This window comes from Scyliorhinus torazame, chromosome 13 (assembly GCF_047496885.1).
Source record: "Scyliorhinus torazame isolate Kashiwa2021f chromosome 13, sScyTor2.1, whole genome shotgun sequence".
Lineage (NCBI taxonomy): Eukaryota > Metazoa > Chordata > Chondrichthyes > Carcharhiniformes > Scyliorhinidae > Scyliorhinus > Scyliorhinus torazame.
In genome coordinates, this window is record NC_092719.1 from 31999293 (window position 1) to 32014352 (window position 15060).

General features: G+C 46.6%; 1 protein-coding gene across 8 annotated transcripts in view; it reads right to left on the minus strand.

Annotated features, from left to right (window-relative positions):
* Window positions 1-6136: 6136 nt before the first annotated feature.
* The window catches only part of dennd6b (DENN/MADD domain containing 6B), a 121149-nt gene continuing 112225 nt past the window's right edge, over window positions 6137-15060 (minus strand). For 6 of the 8 annotated variants that reach the window (XM_072471268.1, XM_072471270.1, XM_072471269.1 and 3 more), the window contains 2 exons: window positions 9007-9081; window positions 6137-6577 (listed from right to left, as the gene is read on the minus strand). In XM_072471268.1, the coding sequence (XP_072327369.1) occupies window positions 6455-6577; window positions 9007-9081 (198 nt within the window). In that variant the 3' untranslated portion in view covers window positions 6137-6454. Of the gene's footprint in view, window positions 6578-9006; window positions 9082-15060 lie in introns of those variants that run through there. The other 2 variants (XR_011934033.1, XR_011934032.1) reach the window with 2 other exon arrangements.

Genomic DNA, 15060 nt, shown 5'->3' on the forward strand with positions numbered 1-15060 from the left:
GCGTACACTCCAGTTGGTGCATATTTCAGGTCGATACTTTCACATTAGAACTGCAGAAGGCAGCACCACACTTTCTTAACAGGAGGTTCGTAACCTTCCCACTTAATGCATTCCATATTATATCCTCATTGCCAGTTTCAAAGAGAAATAAAGGTACGGTCCAACATGTCAATATGACACCTTTACTCTGACACCCAGTGGCGACTAAAAGGATTTGGCGAACCATTATTTTTATAATGAAAAAGACAACTTCTGTAGTTAGGAAAGGTAGTGCTGTTGAAGCAAGGAATACAGGCTATATAGCCAGCTGATGTACTCAACAGAAGTTCAATATGCACAGACTCAATGTGGTTCGGTTTCTATTTCACAGAATTAATACACCCCTGAAGGCAACCATTCAGCCCAGTTTGTGTGCTGGCTTTTGAGCTATCTCATTAACCCCCATAGCCCAACAAATGTTTCTTTTTCACTTTCATATTCAATTTCCTTTTGGAAGTTTTATTACCACAATAATCCGTGTTTCTTAGTCTTTGTGAAGAAAATACATCTCAAACTAAGGGATAGATCTAAACAACCCAAGGAAGAACTGAGATGGACTTTTGTAATTATTCAACATTGAGAGATAGGGTACATTTTTAAAAAAAGAATGTTTATGGTAGCTTGAGCAATGCAGTGGAGGCTCGTCATGTAACCAAATGGAGTTTATTAACACCAAGGAAAAATAGTAGAGGCCACAGGCCCTGGCTGCTCCAATCATTACCTTTACTACTGTCAGAGAGGACCCCACCCTCTGGGGTGAACACCTGCTCCCAAGCCAGGTGACCCTCCACTGCTATGTCTTGAGACAGGTACCACAATCCACAATGTTGATGGTTTTAGAATGTTGCAGATTGTTTCAGTCGCTGTAGTGCCATATAATAGAATACCTATAGTGCAGAAGGCCATCGGCCCATCATGTCTGCATCAACCCTCCGAAAGAGCACCTCACCCAGGCCCACTCCCCCACCTAACCTTTGGAAACGAAGGAGCAATTTAGCCTGGCCAATCCATCTAACCTGCACATCTTTGGACTGTGGGAGAAAACCCACGCTGGCATAGCAAACTCCAGTCACCCAAGGTCAGAATCGAACCCAGGTCCCTGGTGCTGTGAGATAGTAGTGCTAACCATTGTGCCACCCATTGGTGCCATTTGTCAGCTGTTTAATTGTAATAACATGTCGCGCAGGTATGCACGCTGCTGGTTTCCATTATAAAAAGCATTAATGATTTCATCATTAATGTTAAAAAATCAGGTCCCTCACCCACTCCTTCCACTCCAGTTATTTTGTCGATCACCTTAAATCAGTGTCATCTGGTTATTGGCCTTTATGCCAATGAAAACAGCTTCCCTTTATTATCAAACACCTCAACAGCTTTCAACACCTCAAATTTCAATGTAACCTTTTCTTCACAAAATTGGACATAATACACTAGTGATTTTAAAGTTTCAGCATATTTCTTTGAACTTAAAAGCCAATGATCCCCTATGCTTTTTTTTGTCTTCTCAACTTGTATGTACATAAATCTTTGAAAGTGGCCAGATGTCACCTACATACACCCTCTTCAAATTATACCAGTTTATATTGCATCTCCTCACTCTTTCCAAATTAGATCGCTTTGCACTTCTCAACATTAAATTGCATCAGTCCAATTCATTTTTTCCAATTAAGGGGCAATTTATCGAGGCCAATCCACCTTCCCAGCACATCTTTGGGTTGTGGGGGCGAAACCCATGCAAACACGGGGAGAATGTGCAAACCCCACACGGACAGTGGCCCAGAGCCGGGATCGAACCTGGGACCTCGGTGCCGTGAGGCAACAGGGCTAACCCACTGCGCCACCGTGCTGCCCTGCATCAGTCCATTTCATCAGTCTATGTCCTGACAACTGTTACTATCCTAATTTTTTTAAACTCCATTTCAGTTTCATTTCATCTGCAAACTCTGAAATGATAATTGTATATTTCACTCCATCTGAAAAACAATATATCACCACTGCGTTTTGCTGTGTAGCTCAGACAATTTTGCTAACATTTATTTTTATTATGCAGTACTTTATCAAATGCCTTTTCAAAAGCCCATACCCACATCAACTGCACTACCCCCATCGATCTAGCTATTTTAAAGAACTCTACCAAGTTAGTTACACACAACGTGCTTTTAAGAAATCTGAGCTGGCTTTTGCTTTTTAACCCACATTTTTCCAACTGCCAATTAATTTTGACCTGGGTCAATGTTTAAACTTTCCCAGTTATGCTAACTGGTCTGTTATCACTGGATTTATTCTTCTCTTGAACATTGAAATAATTGTCACCGCATCAGTGGGTTCTAGCCCAGATTTTGGAAGGGAAATGGAAAAAGAAATATCAAGTATTATCCAGATTTTAATTCCCCACAATTGCCTGGGGGAGTGAATATAGACATGGAAATTACATTTCAAAACATGCGCAGGAGCACTAATAGGCCCGCATGCAAGGACAGAGAATTGTTGCATCTTATTGTGATTAACAAAATTGATCAGTTAAATATGAACAGATTCTGTGCTGTGTGATTTTATTTTAGTGACCAGAATGTGATGAGGTTTAACACAAAATTAAGGGCAGCAGATTGGATCAGGGGAAAGCATTTATTGCTTTAAAATGTTACGCATCTTAAGATTAAATAACAGAAGATACTGGAAAAGTCAATGATCTTTCATCAGATTGGGAGGAGATAAATCCAACCTTGGTTAAAAAGAAGTACAAAGTATTAAAGAAATTGGCTGAGCTAAAGATGAGGAAATAGCAGCAGCAAATATGCATGTCAGAACAGACGGTTGTGGTGGACACACCTGATCTTTGAGGAGGTGACAGAGTAGATGCGGAAAACAAATACCACATTGGAAATTACAGGAGATAGGATATGGTAGTGGTGTGTAGGTCACAAACCTGTAAAATCTTTCCAAAGGGAGGAAACAATAGGAATTAAGGACAATCATCATAATCCCAAATGCCTTCCCGGTTTTCCATATTCCTTCATTCCTCTGTCCTTAAAATCACCTATTTTTAAATATTGATACCGCTTCAATCAGTGAATTCCACCTCCCACCCTCAGTCCTAAGTCTTTTACATTTATGCCTGTATCTATGATTTCTCAGTCACTGCAAACCAACTATTTCTATCTGTCCCATTCAAAGTAATTTTAAACAGCTTTATGAAATCACTCTTACCCCTGAATTACAGGAAAATGACATAATATTTCAAGACTTTATCAAACACTTTTTGAAGTCATATACACAAATCCCCAACGTCCTTCATCTATCCGCTGGTAGTTACTCAGAGCACTTTTAATTTTGTATTTTCTTATAAGTTCACAATAACCTGCCCTTAAATAATTTGAGTCTTTCCAAGTATTCTAAATTTTGTTTCAAGAAGTTTTGTTCAAAGATCAGACACAACAGGGTGGCATGCAGTGCAGTGGTTAGCACTGGGACTGCGGCGTTGAGGACCCGGGTTCGAATCCAGGTCCTGGGTCACTGTCCGTGTGGAGTTTGCACATTCTCCCCATGTCTGCGTGGGTTTCACCCCACAACCCAAATATGTGCACGTTAGGTGGATTGGCCACGTTAAATTGCCGCTTAATTGGAAAAATAATAGTTGGGTACTCTAAATTTATATTAAAAAAAGATCAGGCCGATCCTGTCCTTCACTCAGTCAACTGTTGTCAATTTTGAGAATGGATTTTACCACAATTTAATTTGCACCACAACTATTGGTACATCACGATGTGGAGAAACTAACTGCTGTAATCCTACATGGCTAACAGATTGGGTCACGTCGTTGAACTCGTGTTACAGATCATGCAATGCAGTTTGCTCCAAATTGCAGTCTCGTATTTAATGACTGACCATTAATTAGATTTTCCAGTACAGGCTTGAACTGATATGTGGTTCAAATGTTACTTGCCACTTAAGTACCATCTCCAACACAAGAGAATCTGAGCATATTTACTTAACGTACAATACCCTTGGTGAATTCTCCACCATTAGCATCCAGGACTGTACCAATGACCAGAAACTTAATTGGACCAACCACATAAATACTGTGGCTACAAGGATAGGTTAGAGGCAGGGAATTCTGTAGTGAGAAACTCATCTCTTGATTCGTCAAAACATGTCTACCACCTTGCTGCAATTATACAAGGACTTGGTGATGCTAATATTGTGTGCAGTTTTGGTCTCCTTATATGAGAAAGGATGTTCTTGCTCCAGAGGGAGTGCAGCAAGGGTTTACCAGACTGATTCCTGGGATGGCGGGACTGACATATGAAGAGAGATTGAATCTTCAGGATTGTATTTGCTGGAGTTCAAAAGAATATGGGGGGGGGTTCTCATAGAAAATTCTAACAGGACTAGGCAGGGTAGATGCAGGATGTTCCCGATGGTGGGTATGTCCAGATATGGGGTAGACCATTTCGGACAGAGATGAGGAATTTCTTTACCCAGAGAGTGGTCAGCCTTTGGAATGCGTTACCACAGGAAGTAGTTGAGGACAAAACATGGTATGTTTTCAAGAAGCAATTAGATATAGCACATGGGACGAAAGGGATCAAAGGATATGGGGAGAAAGTGGAATTAGGCCATTGAGTTGGATGATCAGCCATATCACAATGAATAGTGGAGCAGGCTTGAAGGGCCCGAATGGCCTACTCCTGCTTTCTAGGTTTCTATCTACAAGAGAGAAGTTAGGAGTGTGAAGGATGCTCTCTTCTTGCCTGGATGAGTGCAGCTCTGACAGTCAAGAAACTCAACACCGAGTGTGGAAGCTGAGCGGGCAGAGGGAGAGACGGCAAGGGAGTGCGCGCGGGAAGGAGATGGTTAACGGCACGTCTGTCTGGTGGATGCTTCTGTACCAAAATAAAACCCGAGACAAAAACCTCTGTCAGCCACCAAAAAAAAAGAAACTCAACACCATCCAAGACAAAGCTGTCCACTTGATTGGCACCCATCCCCACCTTAAACATTTGCTCCCTCCACTACCAGCTCACAGTGGCAGCATTGTGTCATGCACTGCAGCAACACACACAAACACCCCTTCAACTGCACCTCCCGCCACCTAGAAGGGCAGAGAACATCAACACCTGCAAGTTCCCCTCCACGCAGCACACCATCCTGACATAGAACAGTCATTTATTAAAAAAACATATTTCTTCAGGTGGTTTCTGATCACCTGGCACAACTTTTAAGGCAACCAAAATTGGAACTGGATAAAAATGACAGATTGCTCTGGGATTTCCACTGAAGTTACAAGACAAGTCCTGATTAGAATGTTTTACAAAATTAAATGGTGTTGCTAATTTCAGATGTCCCAACAAAAGGAAAAGTTTAATTCATAGAATCATATGCCATTGAAGGTGGTTAGGTCATTGTCCCAGTACTGGCTCTAACCAATTAATCCCATTTCCCAATTATTCCACTGTAGTCCAGTGACTTTTTCTTTGTTAAGTATTAATTCAATTCACTTTTGCAAGCTACAACTGAAACTGTTTCCACCACCCTTTCAGACAGTAAATCCACTATACACTTGTCCTTCCTAATTTTGAACACTAATTCACAAGAGTAAGGGCAGCACCATGGCGCAGTGGAGTTAACACTGCTGTCTCATGGCTCCGAGGACCCAGGTTTGATCCCAGTCCCGGGTCCCGGTGTTTGTGTGGGTCTCACCCCCTCAATCCAAAGATGTGCAGGGTAGTTAGATTGACCATGCTAAATTACACCTTAATTGGAAAAAAATAACAATTGGGCACTTTAAATTTGTGGGCGGCGCAGTGGCTAGCACTGCTGCTTCACAGCGTCAGGGACCCGGGTTCAATTCTAGTCTCAGGTGACTGTGTGGAGTTTGTACCTTCTCCCCGTATCTGCGTGAGTTTCCTCCCACAGTCCAAAGATGTGTGGGTAGGTGGGGGAGGAGTGGGCCTTGGTGGGGTGCTCTTTCAGAGAGTCGGTGTAGACTCGATGGGCCAAATGGCTTCCTTCTGCACTGTAGTGATTCTATGATTCTAACAAATGTTGGCCTTGCCAGCAAACTCTCATCCCATGAACAAGTAAAAGAAACAGCACCACGGGTTTAAAACTGTTTAATTAAATCCTGTGATACCTTTTTCAAAACTAACAGTAATGTGTGATGTAGTCCTATTCCTGTGTAAGCGAGGCTGCACCACAGATATTTTAGTTCATCGTCACAATTCATTCTGACTGCTGAATAGGAGCTTTCACTCTGGTGCAATCCTACCAAATCATCCAATTCTGTCTTTGTACAATGGAAGTTTCACAACCTGAGAAGAGGAAACAGATGAGTGTCCAGAGTGAATTCTCTGCTGCTTTCCTCTTTGCTGCTTTCCTCTGAGCTGAGCTGCTTGCAGGTCACTTGCCGCTCCAATCAGTGTCGGTGCAACACCACTTGTAGATCATCAGGCAGGGAACTGATTACTGTTTCCAAGTACAACTCAAGCTTCTCCAGCAAGTCGTCCCTGACTGGGAGCTGATGAACTCTTGCTTTTATCTGGATAGGAAAACATACCCATTATATTAACTCATTTGATCAACAAATGAAAAAAACTATATAATTATGCAGTAATTTAAAAAATGCTGGACATGTTCAGCATGTCAGGCACCATCAATGGATGATTTCCAGAATCTGCAATTTTTTTTGCAATTATTTTTTACAGGATGTTGGCATCGCTGGCGAGGCCACCATTTATTGCTCTTGAGACGGTAGTGATGAGTTGCAGCATAGGAGACCATTCAATTTGTATCTCAAGAATACAAAGGGATTAGAAACTATGTTCCATCTTTACAGATGTTTGGTTAGAAGACCCTATCCAGAATACTGGATTCAGTTCTGGACACTACCTCCAGAAGGATACATCAGTCTTGAAGGAGGTAATGTGCACATACACAAGAATAGTACTAGAGTTTGAAGGGTGAAATTATGAGGACAAGTTGCATATACTAGACTTGTATTCCCCGAGTAGAAGATTACGGGATGATCTAAATGACGTATTTAAAGATCATAAATGGATTCAATACAATAAATATATATATATATATATATAAAAACTATTGCCGCTGTGGAACATTCCAGAACAATATTGGAGCAAGGCCATTCAAGGGTTACGTCAGGAAGCATTTGAGCTCACCCAAAAATGTCAAAACAAAAAAGACTAATCGGTATTTGCTGGACATGGGTTTCAGAGTTATGGAACAATGTGGGTAGATGGCATTAAAATACAGATTAACCATGATACAGTCATGAGACATGTTTTCCGTAAATTGGGGAATCTAGGACATTTGGGGGGTGGGGTGTCCAAGCCTAGAAATTAGAGCCATCCTTTCTGGACTGAAGTTAGGACATACTTTTTTCACACTCAGTGGTAGCAGTTTGGAATTTTCCTCGGTACTACAGTTGATGCGGGTCAGTTATAAATGGGTTTAAACGACAGAACAGGAACTTACTCCAAATTAAGCACTTGCTCAGGAAGAAGATGGCAATGTATCCCAGGGCCCCGAGAGACACACTACTAGAGGAACTAATAAACATGGACAATAAAGTGGGGGGGGAACTCAGAACATCTCCGGACAGAACTGGATAGGGCAAGACTACCACTGGACGAAGCCAGACGAAAATGGGAGGACGGACTGGGACAGAAGTGGGTTGGGGACTCTGGAGCGAAGCACTGAGTAGGGCCAACTCCACCTCCTCCTGCGCAAGGCTAAGCCTCATGCAGTTTAAAGTGGTGCACAGAGCACATCTAACCAGAACCAGAATGAATAGGTTCTTCCGGAAGTGGAAGATAAATGTGTCGGTGCCAGGGGGGCGCGGCCAACCACGCACACATGTTCTGAGCCTGACCCAGACTTGTCGTGTTCTGGACAGTCTTCTTCGAGGCAATGTCCAAGGTTGTGGGGGTGAAGGTGGAGCCGTGCCCGAGAATGGCAGTCTCAAGGTATTGGACCAGCCAGAACTACATAGGGGAAAGAGGGCTGACGCCCTGGCTTTTGCTTCCTTAATCGCACACCGGAGAATCCTACTCAGCTGGCAATCAGCAGCACCACCCACAGCTGCAGACATGTTGGAATTCTCCGTGGGGGCCATTTGGTCAGGCTGTTCCAAGACCTGTTCTAGGTCAACAGCGACTAGGGAAAGGGGGGGGGGGGAAGCTCCCACCCCCTTAAACCCACAAGGACAACAATAAAAACCACAGAAAAGAGGAAGGGAGCTCGCAGAAGAGGGGACTACCAAGGGTGGCATGGGGGGGGGGGGGGGGGGGGGAGGAGAACTAGGATGGACGGGGAGGGTGTGTGTTAAAAAGTATGTAAATAAGAAACTGTATAACATGTAAATATCAGGTGCACTATTCGTTAAATTGTCCTGTAAAAATTGAAAAATGCCAATAAAAATATTTTTTAAAATGAAGGCTTTAAGAGAAAATTAATTTTGTTTGAGAGAGAAAGGATTGAGGGGATCTGCTGAGAAATTGGATCGATGGTGTTGATCTCTGAAAAACGGGTCTGTTTATTTAAACCCAATTGCTGGTAGATATGATTGTAGGATATATTTTTTTAAATTATTTTTTTTTTAGATCCAATTCTACTGACCAAGCAGTGTTTTGATAAAAAAGTTTTGATGCTATAGTCAATGACAAAGCGGGAACTGCTCAGAAATGAGATAAAAGGGAAAGATTTCTATTGGAAAACAACAGTAAGAGACCAAGGTCAGGATTAAAGTAAGTGATTGGTCTGGGTAGATAGAATAGGAAGAGCTTAGGCACAGTCTCGGTTCTCCATCCAATATTTAATAAATGGATCTATCCTGATGTTAATAAAAGATAAACTAAAGGACTTTTTAAAAATAATTTTCCCATTACTTTGATGACAAACGTTAACAGTCTAATTAATAGACAGACATAAAATAGCAAAGGGAAATATTACCAATTTCTCACGGAGTTTCAAAACCAGGTCCACAACTTCCACTTCAGACTTTTCTCGAACCCATCTCAGCAGATCCTAGTAAAAAGGAAAGTAAATGTAAAAAAACAAATAGATTTTCACTCTTCAAGTTACTTTTTTAAAAACTTATTAACTTTAAGAGTATCAAATTTTTTTCCCCCCAATGAAGGGATAATTTAGTATGGCCAATCCACATACCCTATACATCTTTTTGGTTGTGGGGGTGAAACCCACTCAGACACGGGGAGAATGTGCAAACTCCACACGACAGTGACCAGGGGCGGGATCGAACCACTACTCCACCATGCCGCCCACTAGTTACTAAATAAAAATGCTAAACACACCCAAACCCTAGATAAATTCCTGTTGCAGAAGCAAGGGTTTGCAAGGTGCTGAGGGGGTGGATGTTTATTTAGACATCTGTTTTTTTAAAATAAATTTAGAGTACCCAATTATTCTTTTTTCCAATTAAGATGCAATTTAGTGTGGCCAATCCACCTAACCTGCACATCTTTGGGTTGTGGGGGTTGTAGCGCACAAAGACTCCGTGAGACGAATAGAGTGAAGTCGATGAGGCTTTATTAAGCGTGTATGTTCCCCAGCAGCCCGATAGTAAACTGGCCTGCGGGGGAAGACACCGGCTTCTTATACTTCGCCTTCAGGGCGGAGCTTGAGGTCAACGGCCAACCAGGACCCGGGATCTGTCAGCCAATGACATTAGGGCTTCCAGTCCCACATGACCCCCAATACATACTACCATATTCACCACTTGTCAAAAATGAACCCGGCGGGGTGATGCTTCGTATGGTGGTAAGGGTTTACAGGGCTGGTCCTGGGAGGATAGAACAGTTACATGGTAGTACAGTATTGGACAGTGTTGTCCTGTTACAACTATTTACAGAGGGTATAGGAAAAACAAAATGTTCATTGAACAGTCCATCTTTGTTTTACATCGACGCCACGAGTCGGTCGGGCGGTCTGGTCGTCCGTGTCGATCGCCTCGGCCCCGGCGGTGGTGGTGGTGCTTGTACCAGTGTTGTCGCCTCCGGGAGCCGCACGGTTTCAGCTGTCGGTGCAAAGGGGAGGGGGACTGATCCTCCTGGGAAGGGGGCGGTCGCGGGGTGCGGCGGTGGCAGGAAGGGGGGCGGTTGGGTTGATGGTGTCGGGGGGGTGTGCGTGGTGCCGGCGGGTGCCAGATCCCGCAGGGAGACCGTGTCCTGTCGGCCGTCGGGGTACTCCACGTAGGCGTACTGGGGGTTTGCGTGGAGGAGGTGAACCCTTTCGACCAACGGGTCCGCCTTATGTGCCCGCACGTGCTTTCGGAGCAGGATGGGTCCTGGGGCTACCAGCCAGGTCGGCAGCGACGTTCCAGAGGAGGACCTCCTAGGGAAGACAAGGAGACGCTCGTGAGGCGTTTGATTAGTGCTTGTACATAATAACGACCGGATGGAATGGAGAGCATCCGGGAGGACCTCCTGCCACCGTGAAACTGGGAGATCCCTGGACCGTAGGGCCAGTAGGACGGCCTTCCAGGCCGTGCCGTTCTCCCTTTCTACTTGCCCGTTCCCCCGGGGGTTGTAGCTGGTCGCCCTGCTTGAGGCTATGCCCTTGCTGAGCAGGAACTGGCGCAGCTCGTCACTCATGAAAGAGGACCCCGAGGACTTCCGGGTGCGGCGATGACCAGCTGAGTCGCACGTTTCGGCAGCTCCCGGTGGAACGGACTTTTGGGCTCTTGATAGGAGCCCCAACGGCAATTTTAACGGCTAAAAACACCGTGCGGTAAACCAGAAGGGAATTCCCCCTGGACACGGATGGAAAAAGGAGAGGAAAGTGGCCGGATTGCAGCAGATCCTTTGGAACAGCGGCAAGGAAGGCAAGCAAAAACCAAGATGGCGTCGGAAGGTGGCAGTTTCACATGGGGCCCTGAACAACAAGAGTTCTTGAAATGCTGCGTGGAAGAGATAAAAAAGGAAATGAAGAAAGAGCTGTTGGCCCCGATACTACAGGCGATCGAAGGGCTAAAGGAGGAACAAAAGACCCAGGAGCGGGAGCTTCGGGTCGTGAAGGCGAAGGCAGCCGAGAATGAGGACGATATACAGGGCCTGGTGGTGAAGACGGAGATACAGGAGGCACATCAGAAACGATGTGTGGAGAGGCTGGAGGCACTGGAGAACAACGCAAGGAGGAACAACCTGAGGATTCTTGGTCTTCCTGAAGGTGTGGAGGGTGCGGACGTCGGGGCATATGTGAGCACAATGCTGCACTCGTTAATGGGAGCGGAGGCCCCGGCGGGTCCGTTGGAGGTGGAGGGAGCATACCGAGTTATGGCGCGAGGACCGAGAGCAGGAGAAACTCCCAGAGCCATAGTGGTGAGATTCCTCCGTTTTAAGGATAGAGAAATGGTCCTTAGATGGGCGAAGAAAACCCGGAGCAGTAAATGGGAGAACGCGGTGATCCGCGTTTATCAAGACTGGAGTGCGGAGGTGGCGAGAAGGAGGGCGAGCTTTAATCGGGCCAAGGCGGTGCTTCATAAAAAGAAGATAAAATTTGGAATGCTGCAACCGGCAAGACTGTGGGTCACATATCAAGGGAGGCACCACTACTTTGAGACGGCGGATGAAGCGTGGACTTTTATTGTAGAAGAAAAACTGGAATGAGTGGATTATTAAAAAGAACGTTTGGACAAAGTGGTGGGGCGAATGTGGGGGGCGAAGAGGGGTTTTATGTTCTAATCCTGCGGTGTGGTAACTTTTCTCTCTCCCACAGGGGGTGATGGGGGGAGGTGGGGAGGGAGAGGAGATGGGGCGTTGGCCATGGGGGGCGGGGCCAAGGGAGAAGCGCGGGCTTGGCTCCCGCGCTATGATAATTATGGCGGGAATAGAGAAGCAGGAAGGAGGGGGCGTCGCACGGTGCGAGCCGTGGTCACGGGGGGAAGCCGAGGTCAGCCAGAGTTTGCTGACTTCTGGGAGCAACATGGGGGGAGTAATTACGCTAGCGGGGCGTCTAGCGGGGGGGGGGGTGGGAGGGGGGAATTACTGGGTTGCTGCTGCTGGGGAAAGGGGGGAGCGGGTACGGGAGAGGATGGGCGGGGGGGCACCGCCTGGGGGAGATACAGCTGCGTGGGAACTGGGTGAGAAGCTGGAAAAAGATGATGGCTAATCGGCAAGGGGGGGGGGGGTGGGAAGCCCCCCAACTCGGCTGATCACGTGGAACATGAGAGGGCTGAACGGGCCGATAAAGAGGGCACGGGTACTCGCACACCTTAAGAAACTTAAAGCAGATGTGGTTATGTTACAGGAAACGCACCTGAAACTGATAGACCAGGTTAGGCTGCGCAAAGGATGGGTGGGGCAGGTGTTCCATTCGGGGCTAGATGCGAAAAACAGGGGGGTGGCTATATTAGTGGGGAAGCGGGTAATGTTCGAGGCAAAGACTATAGTGGCGGATAACGGGGGCAGATACTTGATGGTGAGTGGCAAACTACAGGGAGAGACGGTGGTTTTGGTAAACGTGTATGCCCCGAACTGGGATGATGCCAATTTTATGAGGCGGATGCTAGGACGCATTCCGGACCTAGAGACGGGAAAGCTGATAATGGGGGGAGACTTTAACACGGTGTTGGAACCAGGGCTGGATAGGTCGAAGTCCAGGACTGGAAGGAGGCCGGCAGCAGCCAAGGTGCTTAAAGATTTTATGGAGCAGATGGGAGGGGTAGACCCGTGGAGATTCAGTAGACCTAGGAGTAAGGAGTTCTCGTTTTTCTCCTATGTTCATAAAGTCTACTCGCGCATAGACTTTTTTGTGCTGGGTAGGGCATTGATCCCGAAGGTGAGGGGAACGGAGTATACGGCTATAGCCATTTCGGATCACGCCCCACACTGGGTGGACTTGGAGATAGGGGAGGAAACAGGAGGGCGCCCACCCTGGAGAATGGACATGGGACTAATGGCGGATGAGGGGGTGTGTCTAAGGGTGAGGGGATGTATTGAAAAGTACTTGGAACTCAATGACAATGGGGAGGTCCAGGTGGGAGTGGTCTGGGAGGCGTTGAAGGCGGTGGTTAGGGGGGAGCTGATATCAATAAGGGCACATAAAGGGAAGCAGGAGAGTAAGGAACGGGAGCGGTTGCTGCAAGAACTTTTGAGGGTGGACAGACAATATGCGGAAGCACCGGAGGAGGGATTGTACAGGGAAAGGCAAAGGCTGCATGTGGAATTTGACTTGCTGACTACAGGCACTGCAGAGGCACAATGGAGGAAGGCACAGGGTGTACAGTATGAATATGGGGAGAAGGCGAGTAGGTTGCTGGCACACCAATTGAGGAAAAGGGGAGCAGCGAGGGAAATAGGGGGAGTGAGGGACGAGGAAGGAGAGACGGAGCGGGGAGCGGAGAGAGTGAATGAAGTGTTTAAGACATTTTATAAAAAATTATATGAAGCTCAACCCCCGGATGGGAGGGAGAGAATGATGGACTTTTTGGATCGGCTGGAAATTCCCAAGGTGAAAGAGCAGGAAAGGGTGGGACTGGGAGCACAGATCGAGGTAGAAGAAGTGGTGAAAGGTATTAGGAGCATGCAGACGGGAAAGGCCCCGGGACCGGACGGATTCCCAGTCGAATTCTATAGAAAATATTTGGACTTGCTCGCCCCGGTACTGGCGAGGACCTTTAATGAGGCAAAGGAAAGGGAACAACTGCCCCCGACTATGTCTGAAGCAACGATATCGCTTCTCTTAAAGAAGGAAAAGGACCCGCTACAATGCGGGTCCTACAGACCAATTTCCCTCCTAAATGTGGATGCCAAGGTCCTGGCCAAGGTAATGGCAATGAGAATAGAGGAATGTTTCCCGGGGGTGGTCCACGAGGACCAAACTGGGTTTGTGAAGGGGAGACAGCTGAACACGAATATACGGAGGTTGTTAGGGGTAATGATGATGGCCCCACCAGAGGGAGAAACAGAGATAGTAGTGGCGATGGATGCCGAGAAAGCATTTGATAGAGTGGAATGGGATTATTTGTGGGAGGTGTTGAGGAGATTTGGTTTTGGAGAGGGGTATGTTAGATGGGTGCAGCTATTGTATAGGGCCCCAGTGGCGAGCGTGGTCACGAATGGACGGGGATCGGCATATTTTCGGCTCCATAGAGGGACAAGGCAGGGATGCCCTCTGTCCCCATTATTGTTTGCACTGGCGATTGAGCCCCTGGCGATAGCGTTGAGGGGTTCCAAGAAGTGGAGGGGAGTACTTAGGGGAGGAGAAGAACACCGGGTATCTTTGTATGCGGACGATTTGCTACTATATGTGGCGGATCCGGCGGAGGGGATGCCAGAAATAATGCGGATACTTGGGGAGTTTGGGGATTTTTCAGGGTATAAATTAAACATGGGGAAGAGTGAGTTGTTTGTGGTGCATCCAGGGGAGCAGAGTAGAGAAATAGAGGACCTACCGTTGAGGAAGGTAACAAGAGACTTTCGTTACCTGGGGATCCAGATAGCTAAGAATTGGGGCACATTGCACAGGTTAAATTTAACGCGGTTGGTGGAACAGATGGAGGAAGATTTCAAGAGATGGGATATGGTAGCCCTGTCAATGGCAGGGAGGGTGCAGGCGGTTAAGATGGTGGTCCTCCCGAGATTCCTCTTTGTGTTTCAGTGCCTCCCGGTGGTGATCACGAAGGCTTTTTTTAAAAGGATTGAAAAGAGCATCATGGGTTTTGTTTGGGCCGGGAAGACCCCGAGAGTGAGGAAGGGATTCTTACAGCGTAGCAGGGATAGGGGGGGGTTGGCACTACCGAGCCTAAGTGAGTACTATTGGGCCGCTAATATTTCAATGGTGAGTAAGTGGATGGGAGAAGAGGAGGGAGCGGCGTGGAAGAGATTAGAGAGGGCGTCCTGTAGGGGGACTAGCCTGCAGGCTATGGTGACAGCACCATTGCCATTCTCACCGAGGAACTACACCACAAGCCCGGTGGTGGTAGCTACACTGAAGATTTGGGGACAGTGGAGACGGCATAGGGGAAAGACTGGAGCCTTGGGGGGG